This window comes from Marmota monax, unplaced genomic scaffold (genome assembly GCF_021218885.2).
Source record: "Marmota monax isolate L192 unplaced genomic scaffold, Marmota_monax_Labrador192_F-V1.1 WCK01_AAM20220418_F8-fsc00285, whole genome shotgun sequence".
Lineage (NCBI taxonomy): Eukaryota > Metazoa > Chordata > Mammalia > Rodentia > Sciuridae > Marmota > Marmota monax.
In genome coordinates this window covers 491203-517429 of record NW_026695045.1, presented here as the reverse complement: position 1 = coordinate 517429, position 26227 = coordinate 491203, and the positions used below count along the sequence as shown (strand labels likewise).

The 26227-nt window shown below is 36.0% G+C and overlaps 1 protein-coding gene across 13 annotated transcripts in view; it reads right to left on the bottom strand.

Annotated features, from left to right (window-relative positions):
* The window catches only part of Bptf (bromodomain PHD finger transcription factor), a 129659-nt gene that overhangs the window by 50595 nt on the left and 52837 nt on the right, over positions 1-26227 (bottom strand). For 8 of the 13 annotated variants that reach the window (XM_046427690.2, XM_046427688.2, XM_046427692.2 and 5 more), the window contains 4 exons: positions 18839-19027; positions 14176-14363; positions 12136-12491; positions 11542-11673 (listed from right to left, as the gene is read on the bottom strand). In XM_046427690.2, coding sequence (XP_046283646.1) covers positions 11542-11673; positions 12136-12491; positions 14176-14363; positions 18839-19027 — 865 coding nt within the window. The remainder of the gene's footprint in view (positions 1-11541; positions 11674-12135; positions 12492-14175; positions 14364-18838; positions 19028-26227) is intronic. The other 5 variants (XM_046427694.2, XM_046427697.2, XM_046427699.2 and 2 more) reach the window with 2 other exon arrangements.

Here is a 26227-nt window from a genome sequence, read left to right as displayed (position 1 = left end):
GAAAGACTTCTGTTTTATTCTTGAAAGATTTCATGCATATATCATTTATGTATCCCTTTATATAGTCCATAAGGCACACTTAGGTTTCTCTTAAGATCTTATAAATCTTTTACCTTTTACATAGTTTATTGTGCATTTACACACAGGATACTGCTAGAACACACACAACTAGTTTATAATCAGTGAATAATTATACTAGAAGATCTTTCAGAGTAAAAGATCTTTTTAAAAGAACTAAAAAATTATGCTGCTGCAAGGAGAAACTATATCTTACTGAATTAGTTCACTATGAAAGTATATTTTCAGTGTTTTTTTCCTTCCCACAAAGTCCAACAAATCCAACAAGCTTTTGTTTTTAATCAACTAGCACTGGAGATTTTAAAGTCTTCACAGGATCCACTAACAGAGAGTTCTGGTTTACTATATCCACAGAAAAAGGGGCCCATGGGGCGCCCCCTTTTGGATGACAGGAGGAATCAGGAAAGAAGGTCCACAATGAACTCAATCAATCATGAGGCAAACGGCACAGCCACCCCCTTTTATCAGGCAAGAAAACAGGCACCTATGCACCTACCAGTAACGTGCAGGCCTGTGTGGGATTCTACATTTAGGTAATTAGTCTAGATTTTCATGAGTGGGAATACTGCTTGTAAACAGACTTGAACCAAAATCTACAAAGACAGGAGCTTTTGCCTCTAAGAGCTCCAGTGGCAGAACTGCTTTTTGTCCCAATCAAACCACAGAGGAAGCAAATTTCTCATGCACACCTACATGGGAAAGAACAGAGGCCTTTTGTCAACTTGGTGTAGTGGTGCAAGAAAGAGAGGAAAACTGAATTCATTTTATCTTCATTTTACATCAAACATTCCCTATTTCTCTTCCTTTTTCTCCCTGCCCTCCTTCCTTCTCCTTTTTTTAAGAAGTCTTTGTGTTCCTCTGATCATAGGACCTCAGTACATAGTTCCCCCAGGTTGAGAGTTCATGACTATTGACTGCACACAACTACAACAGAGAATATTCTCCATAAGGCCCCTCCAGGTTCTCCTAACTAATGGCTGGAGGGGAAAGGTGGTAGTTTCTCAGTAGCAACTAACTCACCTACTCAAATACCATCTATTCACCAACACTCTCAGAACCAGGAGTGAAACAAGCTCCAGAGGCATAGCATGGTGGATGCCCTGAGTGCCAATGCCAGAACCCAATAGTAGTTTCCAGAGTTTTTGTTACCTTGGCTTCTTCCACCTCTGAAAGGCCAGGTCCACCATAATAACTGAGCCATCTTCTGAGAGAGGCCTGGAATGGAGCACTGTGTGGAAAATGCTAGCACCATGACACTTTGGGGCTCTTGGTTTCTATCCTCAAATTCAAATGATTTACACTTTACTGAGGCAAGCTGTTAAGTGTGATAGCTAAAATAGCTAATAACAAACAGCTTTATTTTATTATAGTTATTACAGCTAATCTGTGATGTTGAGTGTCTCTGAGAAAATTCTGTTCATTTTTTCAGTTAAAAAAAAAAAAAAATCACTGCTATCAAGATGATCCTTAAGGGAAGAGGCAGAAACACAGGGGAGCTTGGCAGGACTTCAGTCCTGTTTGTTAGGAAGAAATCTTTGTCACTACTGGTAGACTGGAGGCCACAGAAAGGACGTTCTATCAGACTGGTAACATGCAGGCTTCAGCAGCCACTCCACTCTGGTGGGCGCACTGGATGGCAGACTGTCCGTCCTCATCCACACAGTCATCCGAGAGCTGGAATGGACTGAGTCCAAGGAATGGACTGAGCATCAACTTCACTCCTGGTATCCATGCAGTGCCCAGGATTCTGTTCTGTTATTATACTAAAACTACTGCATACAACATTTTTTATAGCATATCTTTCATGGTAAACTTGGGGAATATCCCTCTAGGTTCATTACTGATGGGATGGCTGAAACCAAAAGTTCTTGCACTTAACATGCTGAGACAATGCCAAACTGTTCCTCAGAACTGTGCACTCCAGCCTCCCTTTCATTACAAGGACAACCTGTTGTCCCATACATCCATACGAGCTGAGTTAGTATCAACCTTCCAAATTCTTAGCCCAATTGAGTAGTAAAATATGCTATCCCATGGTTCTTTAATTATGAGAGAAGTAATCATTTTTATGTCTACTGGCCTTTCATATTTATTTTTCTGCACAATGCCTGTTCAATTCCTTTGTCTTGTCTGTACTGGACTATTAGTCCTTTTCATTTATAAAAGGTCTTTTGTCAATTAAGGACATTTTCCATTTGTGGTGCAAATATTTTTCCTCAGTTTTTCATCTGTCTTTTGAATATGATTATAATATTTTTCCACACAGAATTTTAAATACATGTATCCACTTTTCTCCTGTATGCCATCTGGGGTTTTTATCTGTTTAAAAAGAAAGTATCACAACAAAAATATAAATTAATTCATGCTTTTGTATTGCAATTTTCTTTGTTTTAGGGTTTTGATTTTTTTCTTTTTTTCTTTTCTTTTTCTTTCTTTTTTTTTTTAATCTTCATCAATCTGAACGTTTTTGCTAAGGCAGGATCTAAGTGACATTTTCCCCAAACATGCCCTCTTTGATTTCTACCACTTGCTAAATTCCCACATGCATTTAAATCTGTTTCTGAATTTCCTAATCTATTCCACTCTCCTCCTTTAGCAGGATTATTTTGATTAGTTTCAAAATATGCTCTAACACCTATTCTTAATATCCATTTCCCTAAGGCTATTCTTACACATTAATTTTTCTAGATGAACTATTAATATCATTTTGGTCAAGCCTCCCACAGTCTCAGGAGGGCAAATCCTCTTCACAAGGCAAAGTATTCTTTAAGACTTTAGTCAAGTTTTAAGGATTGTTTTATGCAAGTCCTGAGTATTTATTCCTAGGAGTTTGGCAGCTTTATTGGTTATTGCTGGCATCTTTTCACTCAAGATTTTTTAAATATATAAAATGCAACAAAGCTAAAAAATTGAACTTTACCAATAAGCAATGTATCAAAAGCTTGTGTTTCCTAACCCTTGGCAATTACTACTTCATCTTTTGTGTTAAATATTCCCTTGTTTATCTCCTCTCGGTTTTACTACCTATGTGTATATCCCAAATAGTGAAAAAGCAAGCATAAAACTAGCTGCATGAGCAAGAGAAATATTGTCACTACAAAGATTTTCCAATAAAATATGACCTTCTTCCTGTGTCACACAGTCTGTCTGTAGCTTTAACAAAAGTTTATAAGAGCCTTTTTGGTGAGTTAGTGGGCAAGGTCATGAGCATGTCCAGGAAGACACAGGGCCCACCACAATCACGGTACCTGGCCAACTACAGTGTAAAACAGGTCCATTGTCACCCCTTTGCCCGCTTTGATGGAAGTCAGCGAGGAACAAAATTAAATGTGTTTATCTAATTTGCTATTTTAACTCAGAAGTAAGGCCCCTGGTGTTTTTTACATGGTTTTTGTTTGTTTACATGAAAGCTTTTTATTTAGTATGCCACAAATCTTATTTAATTTTCATATTGTTTCTGATAGAACTTCAGCCATGGGGGGATTTCCTAAGTACATAATTAGATTATAATAACTGAGTCTATATCTTGGCAATGTTTACATATATCTCTTGGCAACTTGCACTGGCTATGTTTTTAGTTAAAGTCAAAATATAGTAAAGGGGCTGGGGATGTAGCTCAGTCGGTAGAGTGCTTGCCTTGCATGCACAAGGTCCTTGGTTCAATCCCCAGCACCGCAAAAAATAAACAAACAAACAAATAAATAAATAAGAATTGAAAGGGGGGGGGGGCTGGGGCTGTAGCTCAGTGGCAAAGCTCTTGCCTAGCACATGTGAGGCACTGGGGTCAATCCTTAGCACCACATAAAAACAAAAAAAATAAAAAGGCATGCTATCCATCTACATGAATCAAAAAATGAAAATTAAAAAAAACAAATAGTAATAGGCATCTTTGTTTTTTTCCACCATAAGGGGAATGCTTCAAAGGCTACAGAGAGAAGGAAAATGGTTTGGTTTGAAATAAATCTTTACCATTAAAAAAAAAAAAAGATTTCATATTATTATTTAAGCTTTAAAAAACAACAATAATTGATAATGAACTGACAAAACCAAACTTTTCTGGCATCTAATGAACTGATCATAAATTTCTCTTTCTTTGACTTCTCAAATATTAATCTAATATTAGACCACGTTAACCATGCCTAGAAAGAATCTAGGTTTCTTTTAATTTCTTCCTGAGTATATTTGCTAATATTTTATTTAAGATTTCCTATGTATACATCTATTTATTAGTTATTCATCACTGATAAATATTAATAAAGGAAACAGGGCCATAATTTTCTATTTGTCTTTTTTTGAATTTTATTTATTTATTTACTTATGTGGTGTGGTGCTGCAGATTGAACCCAGTGCCTCACATATGCTAAGCAAGTGTTCTACCACTGAGCTATAATCCCAGCCCCTGCCTACTTCTTTTTATCAAGTTTTTTTCCTATCTTTTTTTTGGGAGGTGAGTATTGAGTTTTGAACCTAGGGATACTTTACAACCAAGTTACATCATGAGTCCCCAACTCTTTTTATTTTGAGACAGTGTCTTAATAAATTGCAATCTGCAATTCTTCTGCCTCAGCCTCCCAAGTCACTAGGATTACAGGTATGCACCATAGTTTGTTTGTCATTTTATATGCTAATAGAAATTATGATCTATAAGATTCCCCTCATTTTCTATTTTGGTATAAAACTTTAAATTTTCTGATTCCTGAATTTCAAACAACTTAATTAAACAATCACAGATGCAGTAATATAACCAGAAATCCTTTTTCTAAGTGTGGCCCATAACCTACTGTCTAAAGACAGATCACCATAGCATCTCCTTTCCTACTCCCCCTCCAACCTCAAGTAAACCAAGGTGACTGCTTTCTCTATGAACTTAGGAAGCCTGGCTATTTTGTCAGAGGACCTGTAAGAGCTTTAAAATCCCCAGTGCTAGTACTAGAGAATCAGAAATATTGGTTAGTAAGTTCCATTCTTTATTCTTGATATCAGTCATTTGAGTTTTCTGGCTTTCCTTTTTTATTTTCCTTGATAATCTTATCAGAAGTTTGTGAATTATAATTTTACACATCTAAGGTATGTATGTTTGTTATTTCATTAAATCTGTCCTTCAACATTTCTTTCCTTTACACTGCCTCTTTGAGATGTATTCCTTGCTAACTAATTTGCAGTTTTTCTTCTTTAATACAAACACTGAGGACAACCAATTTCCTCTAGGAACTTTTTAATTGCATCCTACAAATTTCAATATATGTAGCTTTCATTAACATCCAAATCAAAATTGTTTTAGTTTTCATAATGACTTCTTGATCATATTTTACTTAAGTATTATTTCTTAAGCTTCAAGCACACAGCCCTTGAATTTCTTAAAACATTAACCATAAATATCTACATTCCCTCAATAATATTGTAATATATTAGCATACATGCTTTGAACACAAATAATATCAAACTACAATTATTTTTATTAATTTTTTTATTGTTTTAATTAGTTATACATAACATGCATTTATGCACTTTGATATATCATCACAGATAATTTTTCATTTTTCCAAGTACACGTTTTAGAATCATATTGGTCATGCAGTCACATATATACATTAAGTAATAATGTCTGTTTTATTCTACTATCTTTCCTATCCCTACATCCCCTCTCCTTCCCTCCATCTAATCTAAGGTAATGTTATTCTTCTCTAGTGCCCCACCCCAACCCTGCATGTCTTACTGTAAATTAGCATCTGCATATTAAGGAAAACATTTGGCCTTTGGTTTTTAGGGACTGGCTTATTTTCCTTAGTATGATATTCTGCAACTCCATCCATTTACTGGCAAATGCCATAATTTCACTTTTTTAAAGCTGAATAATATTCCACTGAATATTATTCCACTGAATGGATAAAGAAAATATCACATTTTCTTTATCCATTCATCTACTGAAGGACCCTAGGCTGGTTTCATAGTTTGGCTATGGTGAATTGAGTTGCTATAAACATTGAAGTAGCTGCATTACTATAGTATGCTGATTTTAAGTCCTTTGGGTATAAACCAAGGAGTGCAACAGCTGGGTCAAATGGCAGTTCCATTCCCAGTTATCTAAGGAATCTCCATACTGCTTTCCATAGTGGTTGCACAAATTTGCAGTCCCACCAGCAATGTATGAGTGCACCTTTTTCCCCATATCCTCGCCAACATTTATTGTCACCTATATTCTTGATGATTGCCATTCTAACAGGAGTGAGGTGAAATCTCATTAGATGAAATGCATTTCTCTAATTGCTAGAGATGTTGAACACTTTTTCATATATTTGTTGATCAACTGTATTTCTTCTGTGAAGTGTCTGTTCAGTTCCTTGGTCCATTTATTGATTGAGTTATTTGTTTTTTTGGTGTTAAGTATTCTGAGTTCTTTGTATATCCTAGAAATTAATGCTTTATAGGAGGTGCATGTGGTAAAGATTTTCTCCCAATCTGTTGGCTCTCACATTACTGATTATTTCCTTTGCTAAAAAGCTTTCTAATTTGAATCCATCCCATTTATTGATTCTTGATTTTACTTCATGTGCTTTAGGAATCTTGTTAAGGAAGTCAGATCCTAGACCGAAGATTTGCACTTATTTTTTCTTCTATTAGGCACAGGGTCTCTGTTCTAGTGCCTAAGTCTTTGATTTACTTTGAGTTGATTTGTTCAGGGTGAGAGATAGAGGTTTAATTTCATTTTGCTACATATTTTTAGTGAAAGAACTTTTCACTTCCTTCCATATTTACAGATCCAATTTCATTACAATTGTTGCTCTAATTTGACTTTTGCTGGTACATTATAAGACAATGTCAAAATTTAAATTTGCCTGATCATGGCTATTTGGGGATTATTTTCAAATTTTACCATTAAGTATAAAATTCTAAGGAACACTCATCTAACATGTGTCCTTGTATAAACATGTAATATAGTTCCTCCATGATATTAAATACAAGAATTGCATTAACTTTTTCACCAAACTTAAATTGTTACATCACTCATTATACTACTGATCTGTATTAGGGTTATATTAGAGTGTATTAGAGCTGTCTTCCTCTTATGTCACCTCTTTCTTAATATACTCTTTCTTTAAAAGTTTGACAATTTGATGGATGTGGAACAGTATCCTATGGTTTTGATGTGCATTTCCCAACTTACCATGAAAGTTAAGCACCTTTTCAGCCTTCTTGGCTATTTGTGTCTCTTCTTGAGTAAATTATATTTATATTTTTAGTCTTTTTCCCCCTACTAAATGGATTCACGTTTTTCATATTATTGAAGTGTAAGAGTTCTTTAATATATTGTAGATACTACCAATTACAATAAAACAACAAAAATATATTCAACCAGTCCATGACTCAGTCTTTTAGGATAATACATTATTACAAGGCAGCCCAAATTCAACAAAAAACAAGCTACTGCTATAAAGGAATCATATAATAAAACACAAACTTTAAGGTTGTGGTTATCTAGCTGGTGTGGTGGTCCAGCCTATAATCCTGCCTACTTAGGGGACTCATGCAGGAGGATCACAAGTTTGAAACCAGTGAGGGCAAGTTTGAAAAACCCTGTCTCAAAATAAAATACAAAGAACTAGGGATGTAGTTCAACAGTAGAGTGCTTGCCTAGCATATACAAGACCCTAAGTTCAATCACCCCCTCCCCCTGCCCCAAAACAATGGTTTTCTCAGGAGAAATAAGATAATGTGAGTGAAAACCAGATGCAATCATGGTAATGTCCTTATTTTTAAATTCGGTGGTTAATTCACAGATGTTCTTTTTTTTTGGGGGGGGGGGGGCTGGGAACGGCGGACATAATTGGGGATTGAACCCAAGAGCACTTAACCAGTGAGCCACATCTCCAGCCCTTTTTACTTTCTTAATAGTTATTTTTTAATATTTTTATTTTTTTGTTTTCAGCGGATACAACATCTTTGTTTGTATGTGGTGCTGAGGATCAAACCCGGGCCGCACGCATGCCAGGCGAGCGCGCTACCTCTTGAGCCACATCCCCAGCCCCCTTTTTACTTTCTAAGACAGAGTCTTGCTAAGTTGCTTAGGGCCTTACTAAGTTGCTGATGCTGGCCTTGAACTTATGATCCTCCTGCCTCAGCCTCCCAAATTTCTGGGGTTACATGTATGCACCAATGCCTGTGGCTTCACTTTTATTATTATCCATTACACCTTATATTACACAGAATCTTACAGTTGTATCACTTATTAAACATAGGAACCCACTTGTAGTGTATACAGACATACACACCCTTGCACACTCATTCTCATCTGGCAACATGCTTGTAAATTCAAGAAATGTCTGCCTTATATATATCACAGGAGACAATGAATGAGTCAGGAGAGGAAAAAAAAACATGAAAAGGAATAAGTATGGAAGGAAAGAAAGGGTATCAGGAAATAAAAACAAGGAAGGAAGGGAAAAAGAAAGAAGGGGAAAAGAAAGAGGTTGCGGGGAGAAACAAACAGGGAGTTTCTTCCAGGGTTATAACGAAAATGTTCTATAATTTCTCTTTGGAGTTTTGTTAAAGTTTTGCTTTTTCACATTTAAGATTTGCTCATCTGGAATTGACTTCTTTGTGATATGAAACACGGAACCCAATTTTCCACCAACATGGATAACTCGTTGCCCCCTCACCTTTCCCTGAACATTCATCCTCTGTAAATGCTACTTCAATCGTGTGTTACATTTCCATGTATGGGTTGGTCTGATTCTGGACTCTTTTTATGCTGTACCATTGGTCTATGTTTATCTTTGCGTCTATACCACTGCATTATTATAGCTTTAAAAGAAGTCTTGTAGGGGGCTGGAATTGTGGCTCAGTGGTAGAGCACTCAGTGGTAGAGCACTTGCCTACCATGGGTTCAATTCTCCAAACCATATACAAATAAATAAAATAAAGGTCTGTGAACAACTAAAAATATATTTTTTAAATATATTTTTAAAAAATAAAAAAGAAGTCTAGTTACCCTGCAGAACAAGTCCCTCCCACCTGGTCTTTAAAATTTGCCTTTTCACTTATTGGTTTTTTTTGTATCATCAATTCTACAGAAAACCCAACTAAAACTTTTAATGTTATTAAAATCAATTTATATATTAATAGGAGAAAACCTAAAGTTGTCAAGACACTGTACATAAACAAAAGAAAGTTTTCTACTTTTTCTGTATTATTTAATGTTTCTCAACAAAAATTTTCATAATTTTCTTCACAAAGATAATTTATTTTTATTTTTTATTTTTTTGGTGTGGTGTGTGTGTCTGTGTGGTGTTGTGGATTAGAACCCAGGGCCTTGTTGGTAGAACTCTACCAACTGAGCTATTTTCCCAACCCAATAATTTATGAATATTTTAAAAATATTATTACTGTTAGACTGCTTTCAAAGCTTTTTATTAATTATCACAATAAAAAATCTTTTTGAGCTGGGCGTAATGGCACATATCTGTAATCCCAGCGACCTGGGAGGTTGAGGCAGGAGGGCTGCAAGTTCAAAGCCAGCCTCAGCAACTCAGTGAGGCTCTTAGCAACTCAATAAGACCCTGTCTCTAAATAATATAGAAAATATGCTGAGGATGTGGCCCAGTGGTTAAGTGCCCCTGGGTTCAATCCCCAGTACCACACCTCAAAATCATTTTGAATAAAATATTAGTTTGAATTTCTTGAGGATCCAGTTTTATAAATTTGTTACCTATTTAGTTAACCATACCATTGCCAAAAGTAGAAGTCCTATTATTAATTTCTAATTTTCTTAAATCGTGGTCCCTAATTTTTAAAGAAATTTAGAGTATTCTACTTCATCTCCCCTTAACATTATATTAAATGATAATTATTAAAGACCAGTCACCTGTATTGACAAAGCAAGGAGGAAAAAAAAAAAACACCTGGATTAAAAAGTCTGAATTCCATCTTCCACTATAATGTCCAGCACTTGAAAAAAAAAAATAAGTAAAAGGTATGATTTAGTGATTTTAAACTACATCTAATAATGGAAGGTTTACTTAGTAACAATTATCATAGTTTTTGAAGCTTTGATCTGTCACTAGAGATGTGGCTTCAGGGTCCACCAACACAAGTTTCAGGATGGTCACCTTTTCTAGAGAACAGTTTAGGGAAAGGCTGAAGGTAAATGTAAGAAGGAGCAACAGAAACAGAGAGCACTGCCTCCCAGTTACTCTCTTTCCTGGCTCAACCTTGATAAAAGAGGGCTAGAAACAGTACAGCAGAAGCATGTCACCCACTCATCTCTCCTGTCCCATAGTGCACAATTCTGCAGCACCTTAGTTTAACCTTGTTTTTCAGTTGCTAGGCAAAATTGAGTCCATTCATTTGTGGAGGACGCTACAAATAGCAGCAATTATATTCCAAATGGGAAGGAAAAAGGCAGGAGGAAGACAGGAACAGCAATAAGATTATGTGGGGAAATCACTAAAGAAAACTGGAAGCAGCTTTTGACAGATGAAAATGTTCAGTAGGTATAAAATTACTTAAAAACAGATTCATTATAAAATACAACAAATGTAGAAAGTAATGCAAAACATATTTATATTTTAAAATTATAGGGTGCCGGACACAATGGAGCATACTTGTAATCCCAGCAATTTGGGACACTGAGGCAGAAGGATTAAAATTTCAAGGCCAGCCTCAACAATTTAGCAAGACTTTCTCTTAAAGTAAAATTTAAAAGGTAGGCGGGGGACTGGGGTATGGCTCAGTGTTCAATCCCCACTACCACAAAAAATAAAAATTACATGAACTCCATAGAGGAATGGGGAAGGTAGAATGATTTTTATTTTTTGATTATACTCTTGAATAATATTTGCATTTTTAATGCAAAAAATATATATTTTATATTTATATTTATAAAAAGTATATATTAAATTTGTAATAACCTTCTGAAGACTAAAGTTTTGTTCTGTGTAAGTCTATCTGTGCTAAACAGATTCAAGTTTCAGAATTTATCTATCCAAGTCACACAGTTTTGGGTCTACTTGGAAGCTATAAGATTTTCAGTCATTCAAGTCTAAAAAAGGGTGTAAGGCAGAACCTTAGCACAGTAATTGGAACATTCTAGAACAGATACTCAAAAAACATGAATGTTCTTCCTATTAAAAAAAATACTTTTTACTTAAAAAAAAATATTTATAATTTGGGCTGGGATTGTGGCTCAGTGGCACAGTGCTTGCCTTCCATGTGTGAGGCACTGGGTTCAATCTTCAGCACCACATAAAAATAAATGAATGAATGAAAGTATTCAAAAAGAATTTATAATTTCCATATGTGATCTCTTTTGATCTTTATTACAATCCTGTATCACAAATAAGAACTAACGGAGGCCAAGAAGTATGACATCTTTAGTAAGACTCTTAACCACATGAACTTTCATTCTTAATCAATAAGTACTTCCAGAACAATATCCAATATTCATCATTCACAAGGGTCACTCACCTGGTATGTCCTAAGGATTCCCGCCATATTGGTAGCATCACAACTGGTTTAACTGCACACTCCAAAATAGCTAAAGCCAATGCAAATTCTCTGGGTTTGCTACACATCTGAACTGCCTTGATCCAATTTGCCCTATATTTCAGAAGAAAAATTATTTCATTTGGTTGATCTTAAAAGCATAATTTATGGTGACTCCATCTTACAGTACCTATGAGTAAGGTTTCAAGGTGGAGATAAAAACATACTACAACTGAAGTTTCAAGCTCACAGAATCAGATTTTAAACATTAGAAGGAATTTCAGATCATTTAGTCCTCACAATTCTTTGTCCTTCTACAATGTCCTGGACTTGATGGCCTCCACCAGAAATGACTGGACTCCACTTGATTTCTAGGGATAAAGACTGGTTCCTAAAAAATCATCCAAACGCTAGTGCTGATTCAGCAAGTTACAAGTACACCCATGCCTCTAGCTTCCTTACTGTATGACCAAACCGACTTCATTTAATTCTCTGGCAATGACATTTTAAGGCATAACAATCACTTTAAAAGTGTTTTGTAATTTATAGTAAAAAATTAACCTTAGTATCCTTTACCTGTGTGAAGCCCAATTGGGATGAAGAAAAGATGAAGGGATGTTGTTTTCTAATTGGGTGATGGTCAGTCTCAGAGTAGATATGGTAAGAACTTTGGACCCATGGACAGAACCATTCCATTTGAACTCTCCTGCTGGAGTCAGACAGAACTTATGTGCAAGATGCCTTCTCTTATCATGGTCTTCCCTGTGCTGGTGCTTATTCAAAGCAAATGAATTGGTGGAGTACTGATTGTGGTAGACGCGATACTTCCCTTCTTGACCCAATTTGAAATAATTGTTGATATTTCCTTTCATGACCACTTCCTTTTTGGTGCTCAACCGTGAAATTTCTCCTTGAGAGTTAACTACTAGTACCTGACCAAGAAAATTAAAAAAACTTCGTTATTCATAGCAGAGATGCAAATTTTGTCTTGTCAACTGCCTTTTAATAAGTGTAATCAAATATTTTAATGAGTTAAGGTGCCTCTTATGATTGAACTGTTTAAGTTTAAAAGCTAAAAGTGAAACCAATAATTTACGATCAAATAACCAAGATATACCCATGAAAAGAAAACTAACATTTATTAAGTATGTGCTAGACACTAGTGAGTACTTTTGTGATCTCAAATATGCACATGAAACTGTAGGTGAAATCATTCATCTACCATAATATCAAATTTATAACATTACTTTAGAGAGGCATTACATTTATTAACATTTAAAATACATTCTCCAAAAAAATATCTTTTCTTCTGTATTTTTTTTTATCATTCCAGTCTTAATAGAAAAGGTCTATGGATAATTTAAAATAGTGTTTCAAAAAGTTGATTTCACTGCAGTAGCATATGGGAGGCCTGGGGTATGATCCCTAGCACTGAAAAAAGAAAAAAGAAAAAGCAGTTGATCCCCAGGTTGGGGTGTAGCTCAGTCGGCAGAGTGCCTAGAAGACCCAAGTTTAAGACCCAAGTTTGACTCCCAGCACCACAAGGGAAGAGGAAAAAAAAAAAAAAGGTTGATTCCAACCTTTCAGTGTATCATGAACCAAATGGTCAATCTCATTTAAATTTTAATAAAATATAATAAATGCACTAAACTACAAGAAAAAAATATCAGAGTGCTTCTGTAATAGTAAGAAAAATACTACCTCAGAAAGCTTTTAGATGTATTAAGTTGTAGGAAAAAAACATTTATGGGCTGGGGATTTAGCTCAGTTGGTAGAGTTCTTGCCTTGCATGCATGAAGCCCTGGGCTCAATCCCCAGCACCACAAAAAAAAAAAAAAAAAAAAGAGAGAGAGAAAAGAAAAGAAAAAAACATTTATTTTACTAAGGGTCAGGGTCAAAAAGAACTTTGAAACTTACTGCTTGAAAGCAACTGCTATGATGTTAAAAAAGAAAAAAAGAGGAAGAACATTTGTCTATTCTTGCTTATCTACAAATAATTCTCAAATCTAGGAGACACAGTTTGTTCCCTGTTCTGTCACCACAAGTAGGTGGGGGCAGAGATACTGAGTCCCATCTTTGATCCCATTGTTCATAACCAGAGCTGGGATGTTGTCTATCCTATGTACGCTTTTGGTTAGGTATGTCCTGTCCTGTAGCTACAGCTCACCTGAAGTTATTATAAATAATCTAAAGCTCTTCAGTAAAGCCCTCACATATCATGTGCGTAAAAGACTTTAATTTCTTTAGAATTACATACAAAAAAGTGATCATCTGGTATTGTTGAGAGCCACAGCCAAAGGGGCCCCAGCAAACTTCCAGCTGCCAGCAAACTTCCAGCTGCTGGCTGATGATTGGCTCACAGCGGCCCCAGCAAACTTCCAGCTGCCAGCATGGTATCACCCTCTTATAGCATTTTTATGTTTGAAATAAATTTGGGTGTGCAAATATACTTATCGTAATAAAATCCTAATGCTTTTATACTTGTTACCCACTACACTCTTGAAAATGGTGAAAATCTAATTCAAAAGCAGATCTATAAGCCTATATACTTTTAAGGTATAATAACTACAATTATTCATACTCCAGAGATTTTTGTTTTAAATAGAAAGAACATACCTCTTTGCCCTCCTTAAACAATTTATTTGCTTCATGTGCTGCAGCTGCCACCTGCTGGCTCTTCAGCTGACTCAGTTTGCTGTCTGGATTCCGTAATCTGGTGATAATGCGAGTGGAGCCAGATGCTCCTCTTCCAGCTCCAAGAGACTCACTCATCTCCCCATTAGATTTCTCTGATCTAAAGTCACCTGTTATCAATGAAAAAGCCACAAAGTAATTGCTGACGTAAGTATAAGAATAACGCCTCATCCAAAACTCATATGTGGTGTACATCTAAGATCCAGAAAGTAGACAGATAAAGTCCTTGACTAGTCAAAGCAAATGTCACTAATTCTTTAGTGTACTTAAAAGAAAACATGTCAGACCTTTACTGTGAATTATTTATTATTTTAAAGAAAATATAAATGTGCAAGTTTACCTGTTTGGAAACTCATCTATTAGAACACAGAAGGGGCCGCTACAAAATTTACAAGTAACAAACATAATGACACAAAATGCACACTAACAAATGTTGCCTTATATGTTCAATATGGATTCCTGTATTAAAAGGATACAATTAATTTTAGAAAGATTTTCAAGGAAATTTTATTTGAATGCCTAATAGTTTTGAGCTTAGAAATACCAAGTGACTTTTTTCTCACTGCTACATGTGTAAGCTTATTATTATAAAAATCAACTAAATTAGTTTTCTTAATATACAAAGACCTCTCAACATTTTCATAGTAAAAATTTAAAGTGATGAACTAAACTGCCCAGGAGTAATTTCTGCTTTGTGTATCTATGTAATTTCACTTTGGCTGAATATTTCTCTGTGTATTAAAATTCCTGCATCATGGTCCAACTTCCACATTAGCCAGACAACCGAATAAGATACAAATTTTCTAATTTAAAGATTTTTTTTAAATTAGGACAGTGTGGCATTGGCAATTAAAAGGACAAGAATTCACCTCATAATATACACTAAAGATGGCATTTTAAGTAAGAAGAGACAAAGATAGAATCGGAAAAATTGCTGTGCATTTGAGGGGAAAAAAAGGTTAAGACAGTTTAGCAAACTCTTGTTCATTTATTTAGTCTGTTCCACACTGCTTCTTTCCTTTGGGGGAATGCTTTCTTCCCCACTTTAATCATGATTCAGCCAGGGCTATGAATCAAGTGTCTTTCTTCTTTGGGTTGAACAACAGGCCCGGCCTGGCCAGCCAGATCACACCATTACCTGGCCACAGTGACTGTCCCAGGAACTGGCCATGTGGCCCAGTCAATCAGCGTTCTACTCCAGTTCTTTCAATCTGGAGATGGAGAAAGGTTCTCTGCTTTTTTCTTTTTGTGAGCTGGAAGGGTTTAAATTAGAGGCTAGCTAATTTTACTCTTACAACATGGAAAAAAACTGACACTGGTAGGAAACAATAAGCCCACCAGAGAAGAAATAGGAAAATATGAAAAGGGAAAACTGAGAGAAGACCATGATAATCTTATTCAGCTATATAGATCCTAACATACTTGAGGCTGCCAGCAGCCCTGGACCTACTAACTACCAAACTGTGCCAATAAAATTCCCTTCTTGTTTTAAGCAAGTTTGATGGGTTTCTGTCAAAACTAGCAAGTCCTAAATAATACAGAGGAGTATTTTAAGATTTTGGCTCCAAAATTTGGCACTGACTAAATCAAGATGGAGTGAAGAAACTGAGTTATCTTCTGCTGTAAGACTGGAAAGTTGGTAACCCTGAATGTGTGGCAGCCACGTAGCTGGTAAGACCATTAGTCTTCCCTTGGTTCTCAAATCACTACTCTAGCCCTATTGGAGTTCTACACCAAGACGCTGAGCTATGGTGGCTACTTCTGAGGACTATCTATAAAACCCTATAATAAAGGCCTTGTTCACATCATTTAGTCTGCACTGGACTTCCCAGAAAGAGAAAAGGAATGACTGGCACAGCGCTTTTGAAAGGAAGCTCCTCCTAGAGCCAATGATCCAATATTACTCAGCATCAATACTTTGCCGCTTGCTTAGGAGGAGATGACTGACCCCTAGGGGAAGACCTGAAGGAGCAAAGGGAACAAGGCTGACAGGAGAGGTCCTTACCCAACACACTGTGCCCAGGGCCATATTCTTCCTATTATAAAGGAGTGAGGCATTCCAATGAAGCTTGTGGCAAAGGACAGGTCTCCTCTCCCCCAGTCTCCAAGGTTCATTGTTTAATGATGCCAGGAGGCAAAAGCCTAGTCAGACTCTATTCACCTGAGGGCTAGGGCTATTGGCCTACCAACCAGGCAAAATAGGGAAGTGAAGGGGTTCACCTTCAGGGACCTTGACACCTTATTATTAATTATCAATAATAAGGTATCAGCAGAGTACCTATGGATCTGTAACAGAGTGCTATTGCCAGAAAAAAACTCCAAACCTGCCAAATTGAAGTATATGACTGTTGAATCCTAAAGAAATCCATTCCTAGTAAAAAAAAAAAAAAAAAAGCAGGAATTAGGCTGCTACAACAGAACGGCCTCTAGAAGGAGACTCTTCCCATAGACTTCTCACCTCTCATGCACATTCATCCTCCTAGATTTACTGAAGAGCACCCTCCACTATCAGGATAATGAATGCTAGAGGCAGATGAATTTATAATTTGACTTACAGACTGCAAAATCAAGATAAGCCATGAGAAGACCTGTCAAAATTAATGCACAGCACAGAAATCCTAGATTTGGATCAAGATACAATTACAATTGCTGAATGTAACTGCGGGACAGAGGTTTTTGGAAGTTTTCAGTTATGGGTGAGATTTTTGCATTGTGTTAGGCAGAGGTATTTTTGAACTGTATGTCTGGAATAAATGTGAGTAAACATGCATGTGCTAAGCTACCACAGGGTGGAGGTGCAGGTGTTTACTGTGTTCTATCTTTGCAGCACCCCTCTTTCTTTGGAAAACCATTTCCTACCCCACTCCAATCACATACTTTTGCTGGAGCCATCAATCATAATACCTTGCCTGCCCTGGCCACAGGGGTGGGAACAATATGATCCAAGATAGGCCACTCAAATTCCTTCCTCAAGGACTTTTGATTTGGAGCAGGAGTAGGGGCCTTGTCTTTGGGTCACAGACCTTGCTTGGAAAGATAGGAATACAAATTGCTGGTGCCATCTTCCCTGCCACTTGGAAAAAGCCTGTTTGTATTAGGAGAGAATGAAATTAACATACAAACATATGTAGATCCAAAAGGTGAGAAAGAAAGAGAGGAAGACAGAAAGAGTTATTATACCTGGGAGTCCAGTTATGCCTGATGATGGCTCAGGCATCCCAATTACATAAACTAATTAAATTTCTCTTCAAATAAGCTAGTTTAAACTGGTTTGATCATTTGCAATTGAAAATGTCTTAATTGAAACACATTTCTCACCTTCTACAATATACAAAATTATATTCTATAAAGATTAAAAACAAAGTTATAGAAGTGTCATGAGAAATTGGCTGTAAGGTACATGTATATTCTTCCTTGATAAGACATAAAATTCAGAGAAATACCAAAGACTGGTAAATTTAACAACATAAAAATGTAAAAATTCCTGGATGACCATATAGCAGAGCTTAAAATGAGAAACTACTCTATAAATATATGTAAAAATCAAAGATTAATACCCATAATATGTAAAGCATTCCTAAAACTCACTAAGGAAAAATATCAAAATTCAATAGGAAAAAGTGATCAAAAAGACTAGTCACGTCACAGAAAGTTCAACACACATGTGAAATTCAACCATATTAATAGGGAAGGATAAGCAAATTTTAAAATAAAACACATTTTACTGTTGACAAAAATATAGAATTGATGATATCAAATTTAAGGTTTAAGGATGAGGGAAAAAACAGATGTGTGAATTATAGGTATAAATTCCTTTCAATATACAATTAAGCAGTGGCTATCACTATTTTAAAAATATGCCTGCCATTTGACAAACAATTCCATTCACTGTTTCTATATTGCCAGATATACTTGCCCAAGTACACAAAGACAAAGGCTGAGAATGTTTAAAAAAAAAAAAAAAGCACCACAATTTATAATAATCAAACATCATGCAGCAGTTAAAAAGAATGCATCTAAAATGAAAAGATCCCATCATATGTGTTCCTGAGTGAAAAAAACAAGATGCAGAATGATATAAGCAGAATGATCCCATTTGTGTGAAGAAAAAAAAAAAAAAAAAAAAACTTTGTAAACATACAAATATGAATGTAACTGCAGAGAGAAAGACCTAAAATGATACATGTCAAGTTGTTGATGGTGGTTACACTTGGAAAAAGGGTTCAAAAAGGGCTTCTATTTTATCCCTTTGTGTGTTTTTTGTTTTGAGACAGGGTCTCACAACAATGCCAGGCTGGCCTTGAACTCCTGATTCTCCTGCCTCAGCCTCCTGAGTAGCTGGGATTACAGGCGTGCACCACCACACCCAGCTTGATTTCTGTTTTTTTGGTTTTTTTTTTTTTTAATAACAGGGCTATCTGTGTTTAAAATTAAAAAAAAAAAAATTAAAAAGAAAGAAAAGAAAAACAAAAAGGGTAAAGAAAAATTTTAATCTTCCCACCCCCAGTAAACTTTTATTCTAAAAAACTGAAAAATGTTTAAAAAAAAAAAAAAAGTCCCTTTAATGGATGGTGTATATTCTTACCTATCTCTTCCTGAATAGAGACAGGTGTATGGGATTCTCTTTCTCCATTTTCAGGATCATCAGCTGCCTTAGCAGATTCACTCTGGGAAGAATTTAGTTCACTGCTGCTGTTACTGTTTTCCAGATTAGGCTGGATGGAGGTAGTGGTAGCACTAGTGTTACTGCTGTCACATGTCTTGTTAGATTCTTCTAGAAAAATAGAATATCTGATTTTTAAATTGGAAATCACAAAAAATAACTAGTTGTCAGAAAAGGCATTTAACTTTTAGGATTTCATTACAAAGCTTTATATTTTTTTAAGCTGATCATGTATGAATAATTCACTGTATGAAAAGAAATTGGTAAGCACCACCCTATGAGTTATTTTTTTTTAGTCTACCAGTCTATTAACTCATGGACTCTTACCATTTCAGTCTATAGTGCAAGGCAGACAATCTGTCAGATACCCCAGAGCTGAAGGAAAAAAAACAACTGATATAACCACTCTGCATAACTTATGGTACACCAGTTACAGCAAAAGTGGTTTTGCTGAGATATTATCTCAAAATCTGAAATTTATATCCTTCTTTTCAAAAGTATTACAACATACCAGAAAGAGATTTAAACCAGATCATTTGCCTCTAAGGTTTTCTGCCTGAGCTCTACATCCCCAGGTAATGCCTATAGGTGATTCACTTTCCATAACTACTTAATCATTACCACTAAACTAAGAGTTTGATTCCTAAAAGTGCATCAAAATTAACACAACCACGAACTGAAAGCCCAAGTCTTTCCAGAGCAGTTCAGAAATTAAGAGTCTCCCTCTGCATTCACATTTGCCAATAGCTGTTCTTTAAACTAGCTAAAGTAAAAGGTGGTTGACAGGACGTCATAATGACTTTCTTGAATGTATAATGACCTCCTAAAAATTTTTTCAGGGAAAAAAACCCAACAACCTGACAGAAAAGAGAAATATCTAAGAATAATCAAAAAAGAAATGAGAACAGCCTTTAAACTTGAAGAATGCTTACTTAATTCGGGCTAAGAGAAGCGCAAAATAAAAATATATGGAGAGAGGCAGTACCCATAGGCAGGAACAAACAAACAAACTTAAGTAGTTATAAGCCTAGAAAAAAATCAACCTCTCCCGATAAACTCAGGTGAAAAGGAGCTGGGTCCCACTCACTGCCCACGATGCTGCAGGTGTAGAAAATGGGCGACAGCAGAGAAGGGAACCGACAGTATAGAGGGAAACTACACAGACATTCTCATTCTCTCTCTCTCTCACTCTCACTCTCACTCTCCACTCTTCACTCTCACTCTCTCCCCCTTTTTGGTACTGGGGGTTGAACCCAGGGGCATTCAATCACTGAGCCACATCCCCAGCCCTTTTTTGTACTTTTTTTTTTAGAGACAGGGTCTCACCGAGTTGTTCAGGGGCTTGCTAAATTGCTGAGGCTGGTTTTGAACTCACGATCCTCCTGTCTTAGTCTCCCCAGCCACTGGGATTACGGCCGTGCACCACCGTGCCCAGCTACTCTGTTTTAGCTTTGTAAGGGCTGAACCCCAGGTGTGCTGTACTGGCAACTATATCCCAGCCCTTTCTATTTTTTGAGAGAGGGTCTCACTAAGTTGTCAAGGCTAGCATGGAACTTGCTATTCTGTTTAAGCCTCAATTGCTAGGATTACAGTTGTGTGCAACCACTCCCAGCACATTTATTTACTCTTAACCTAACAATCCCATGTGCAGAAAAGTACTGCAAAAATTCTGAATTACTTAGCTGTAGAACTATTTAGTGAATCATTATTTATAATAGCAAAATGCCAAAAGCAAAATGTCCATCAGTGGTTCAATAAAAGAGTACAAAGAACTACCAAGCACCTTAGCAAAGAGCAAGGAAGATCACTATATTCACAAGTGAAATGATCTCCAAGGTTAAATGTGAAAAAGAAAGGTGCGGCATAGTATTTACAGTATGTTAACTTTTGTAAGATGGGGAAACTTTCAATGCTTGGCATAGTGGTATAGACCTGCAGTCCCAGGTATTCAGGAGGCTAAGACAGGAGAAGTACAAATTCAAGGCCGGCCTAAGCAATTTAGCAAGATGCTGTCTCAAAATAAAAAACAACTAGGTGCAGTGAAGAACGCCTGAAATCCCAGCAACTCAGGAGGCTGAGGCAGGTCACAAGTTCAAGGCCAGCCTCAGCAACTTAGCAAGGTCCTAAGCAACTTTGAGACCTTGTCTCAAAAAAGAAAAAAAAATTTAAAAGGCCTTGGGATATAGCTCAGTGGTAAAGTGCCCCTGGGTTTCATCTCTAGTACCAAAAAATTAATAAATAAATTAAAAGCCACTTGGGATATTTCCTGTCAACAGCAATATTGGTTTTATGAAAACACAGCTATATATAAAATCATTTCCCCTTACTATTATTAATGCACATTAGCATATATTCTCTATAAAAATATGTAATTGAGTTAGTAAATTTAGGAATTAAGGCTTTTCATGTAAGAGAAAAGAGCTACATGTGTAAAAACCAACTAAGTAGAAGGGGAATTTGAAATATCAATTTAGACTGATGGTCCTTTTCTTTTCAAAAATATTTTCCACTCTCAGTGCATTTCCTATTAACACTCACCAAACAAGCACAGAGCAAATGACAGCCTAATAGCAAAAAGTACCCCTCGGTCTGAACTGAGGTCATGAATATCGTTCCCCACCAAAGGAACCAAAACTTCTTGGGGCGGGGCGGGGGAGTTCCCTGGTCAAGGATAGGAACCCTGTAAGACAAGTCTCAAACATCTTACTTTACCAAAAAGTCAAGAAACCATCTAAGATGTCATGAATGGTAAAAGTCAATATGAAGAGGCTTTCACGGTTGAACAGATACAAAATGAATGACAACTGCAAGTGAATGAAACAACCTAAATATATTTAAAAAAAAAAAAAAAACTTGTAAGTTTAAACTGATACTTCAAAAAGAGAGAAGACCCTAACTCATGAATGACCATTGAAGACAAAGGAAACATCAACTCCGAATTCTGAAAACAATTTAAGAGAAACAACTAGGCAGGTGCAATGCGCTTGTAATCCCAGCAAGTCTGGAGGTTGAGGCAGGAGGATTATAAATTTGAGGCCAGCCTCAGCAACTTAGCGAGAATTAAACCAGATCATTTGCCTCCTAGGTTTTCTGCCTCAGCTAAAAAAAAAGGGGGGGGGGGGGCTGGAGATGTAGCTCAGTGGTAGAGAGACTCTAAGAACAATCCCCAGTTCCAAAAAAAACAAACAAAAAAACCTAAGCATTTATTCCACTATTCCTGTTCTAGCAATGTTTCAGTGTATTCAAACAGCCTGAATATTCTTTACAGAAAAATTATTTATGTATTCTTTATGTGAGAATTTCAGTTTTAAAAATACAGAATAAATTATAGAATTAAGATCCATATTATAGCCTCCAAATAGATAAATGATTCTGGAAAGATAACCACTGAATTAGAAGTTAACAGAGAACTTCAGAATCTCATTACATCAACTCACTGATCAATTTTACCATTTCTTAAAGCACAACCAGGCATCATGAGCCATTTGATCCGATACAAAATTCCCAACACGTTGCTTGTGAAATATGCATGCCAAGAACAGTTGAAACCAAACTGAATCAAGACTTTAGAAAAAATTAAAAACAAAATTAGAAAAGAAATAAACAAATTCTGAATGTGGAACAATCCATAGGATAGACTGGAATTCATTAACAAGTTCAATAGCATGTGGAAACAAAAAGTCAGGAAAGGAGAAAGTGCTGTACACCAAGAGACGCAGAGGAAAACCAAATGTCATGTCATGTGATGTGTGAACCACCTTATTTGCAAACACATCAAATGTTTGGGGAAAAAAATTAAGTGAAAAAATCTGAACATGGATAGGATATTAGGTGATATAAAGGAACTGTAAGCTTTATTAAAATGATAATGACACAGTAACTATGTAAGAAAATGTCCATATTCTTTAATTCTTTAGTGACATATGTAGGATTGGTATGACATGGTGGCTGGAGTTTTAAAAGCATGCCTCAGTAGAACACAACACAAATTCACAGCAACAGAAAAGAGAATAAACAAGCTGATAGTTACACTGAGGAAAACTAAAATTATAAAGCATGAAATACAAAAGAACTCCAACAATATACAAGTCAGTAATAACATTAAGTGAAAATTTTCAAGTTACATTTAACATAATATTCTTGAACCAAGAACAGAAATATATAGTTATTTGTTTTATTTTGTTTTGGTACCAGGGCTTGAACCCTACAGTGCTTTAACACTAGGCTTCATCACCAGTCCTCTACTTCAATTAAGTTTGTTTTTTTTTTTTTTTTTTTGAGGCAGAGTCTCACTAAATTGCTAAGGGTCTCACAAAGTTGCTGAGGCTGGCTTGAACCTGTGATCCTCCTGCCGTTGCCTCCTAGCTTTCTGGAATTTACAGAAGTGTACCACTGCACCCAGCCAGAAATACAGACTTTTTAGCAAATCATATAGATTAACTCAGTGAAGCAAAAGTAGGTATGTGTTGGGCTTGGATTGTGGCTCAGAGGTAGAGTGTTTGCCTACCATGCGGGAGGCACCGGGTTCGATCCTCAGCATCACATAAAAATAAAATAAAGGTATTGTGTCCACCTAAATATATTAAAAAAAAAAAAAAAGTATGTATGTGGTGGTACACACTATAATCCTGATTACTTGGGAGGCTGAACCAGGAGGATGGCAAAGTGCGAGGCCAGCCTGGGCAATTTAGAGAGACCCTGTCTCAAAATAAAATAAAAAGGACTGGGCATGTAGCCCAGTGGTAAAGCACGCCTGGATCAATCCCTAGTATCAAAAAGAAGAAGAAGAAAAAAAAAAGCCTCATAACCAATGAATTTCCTTTCTAATAAAAATTTTTTAAAAAGTAATCTTTTGAAGGTGTCCTTCTCCCACAAAATTAAGAAATAGGTTTAATCAATGTTTTTGTAGTTCAAGTTGATAGATTTGAGAGTTTCTGAATGTCCAAGAACATATTTTCAAAGCAATTAAAAATAGTTATAGAAATAAAGCCAGTTTTATTTAATATCAATACTTTCCTATTTTCAGTTTCATCTTTAATCTGAGCCACATGAAATATTTCAGATCACTGATTATACCTAAAATAATGGATGGGTATCATGAAACCCATCTGTTTCTATATTTGAGTTCATTTATTACAGTTCTACACTACAAATTTGTCATTTTTCCTTTGTATAAAATCTTCAAACTGCATGAAAATGATAGTGCTCTTTGATGAGACTTTATCTTTAGGTCAATCTTGAAATAAAGTACACATGCTTTTATTAGAACTCTTAAAGTGAACATACTTCTATGCAGATTTTAAATCTCATACTATTAAAAGAAAAAACAAATTCAGCTGTGCATGGAATTCCCATGCCTGTAATTCTACTGACTCAAAAGGCTGAGGTAAGAGGATAGCAAGTTCCAAGCCAACCTGAGCTACTTAGCATGACCCTGTTGGGGAGAAAAACAAAAATACTATTACAGAAAATATATAAAATGTAAATACTAGCTGGAAGGAAGGTGGTCTAGAAATTTTATTAAACAATAAGGACATTTCACAATAGCAAAAAGTTAATTTAATAAGAAAATATAAAAAGATAGGTGTACCTAATAACACAGCCTCAAACTATATAATACAAAAAACAAACAAACAAACAAACTTAAAAAGAGAAGGAACTGGGGGTATAGTTCAGTGGTAAAACACTTTCCTAATATGTACAAGGCCCTGAGTTCAATCCCCAGCACCACAAACAATTAAAAAAGAAAGAAGCAATTTCACAATAAATAATTGAGCAGTACTTAAAATCAATCATTGGGGACTATGGTTGTAGTTCAGTGGTGGAGTTCTTGCCTCACATGAGTGAAGCAGTGGGTTTGATCCTCAATATCACATAAAAAATAAAGAAAGTAAAGGTACTGTGTCCATCTACACACACACATACACACACACACACATATGTATGTATGTATTAAATAATTCAGTGGGGGAGAAAAACACAACAAGAGATATAGATTGGTACAACAAAATTAAAACTTTGACCTAGCTAGGTGTGGTGGTGCACACCTGTAATCTTAGCAATTCAGGAGGCTGAGGCAGGAGGATTTCAAGTTCATATCCAGCTTCAACAACTTAACAAGACCCTGTCTCAAAAAATAAAAAGGGCTGGGGATGTAACTCAGTAGTAAAGTTCCCCTGGGTTCAATTCCTAGTACCACCTCCCCCCCAAAAAAACAAAAAAAAAAAAACAAAAAAACTTTGACCTAATTGTCTTACATTGCATTCTTACTGAAAGTACATGTATGTGTTATTCAAATATACACAGGATGGAGCTGGGGTTGGGGCTCAGCAGTAGAGCGCTTGCCTCCCACGGGTGGGGCACAGGGTTCAATCCTCAGTACCAAATAAAAATAAATAAATAAAATAAAGATATTGTGTCATCTACAATTAAAAATTTAAAAGAATTTTTAAAAAATATATACAGAACATTCATCATCATTAATCAAATGTTGGACCGGAAAACAAGGAAAGGAGGGAGGCAAAGAGAAAGAGCGGATAGAGTGAGTGGAGAAGAGAGTGGGGGAGGCAGAAGGGTCATCGGCAAAGTCCTGACCTCAGAGATAAGTCTGTCTACTATCCACTAGAGTGCAGAGCTGCACATCACTTTAGTCACTGATTTATCCTCACTAGTATATTCTTAGGACAGAGACAACTTCAATGCTTATCCACTTTATAAAAATAACCAAATTCTTCTTTAAATACTGGCATGAGGGTGAGGATGTGACTCAGTGGTAGAGTGTTTGCCGTGCCTAGTGTGCCTGTGTCCCTGAACTTGGTCCCCAGCACTGGGGGAAGAATGGTGTGATATATTCAATACAAGTCTTTAAAAATATTTTTCATGTTCTGGGAACAGGCATGAGAATAGAGATACCAGGGCTGATTTCTGTTTTGTTTTAAAAGAAGTATGAGTTGATAACTGGCCAGGTTTTGAATTTATTATAGATAGCAATAATATTTCTATTACTATATAGATAGCAAAAATATAGAGATAGCAATCTTTAGCCACACTCTCATCCTGATAATGACCCCAAGTCCATTCTAATACTAGCTACTGACAACTACTGTTCATTCTCCTTCCACCTTCCTTAAAAATTCTGGTTTGGGCTTGAACATAACTAATTTTCATGACATATACATGAAAATACTATTTGAACTGCCAAGTTTAACTACAAGCCACATCACAATGAATTATGTTGATTAATAAATACTGAATCAGTAAATGTATAGTACAATTCACTCATTTCATTATTTTCTTGCTAGGATTTCTCAC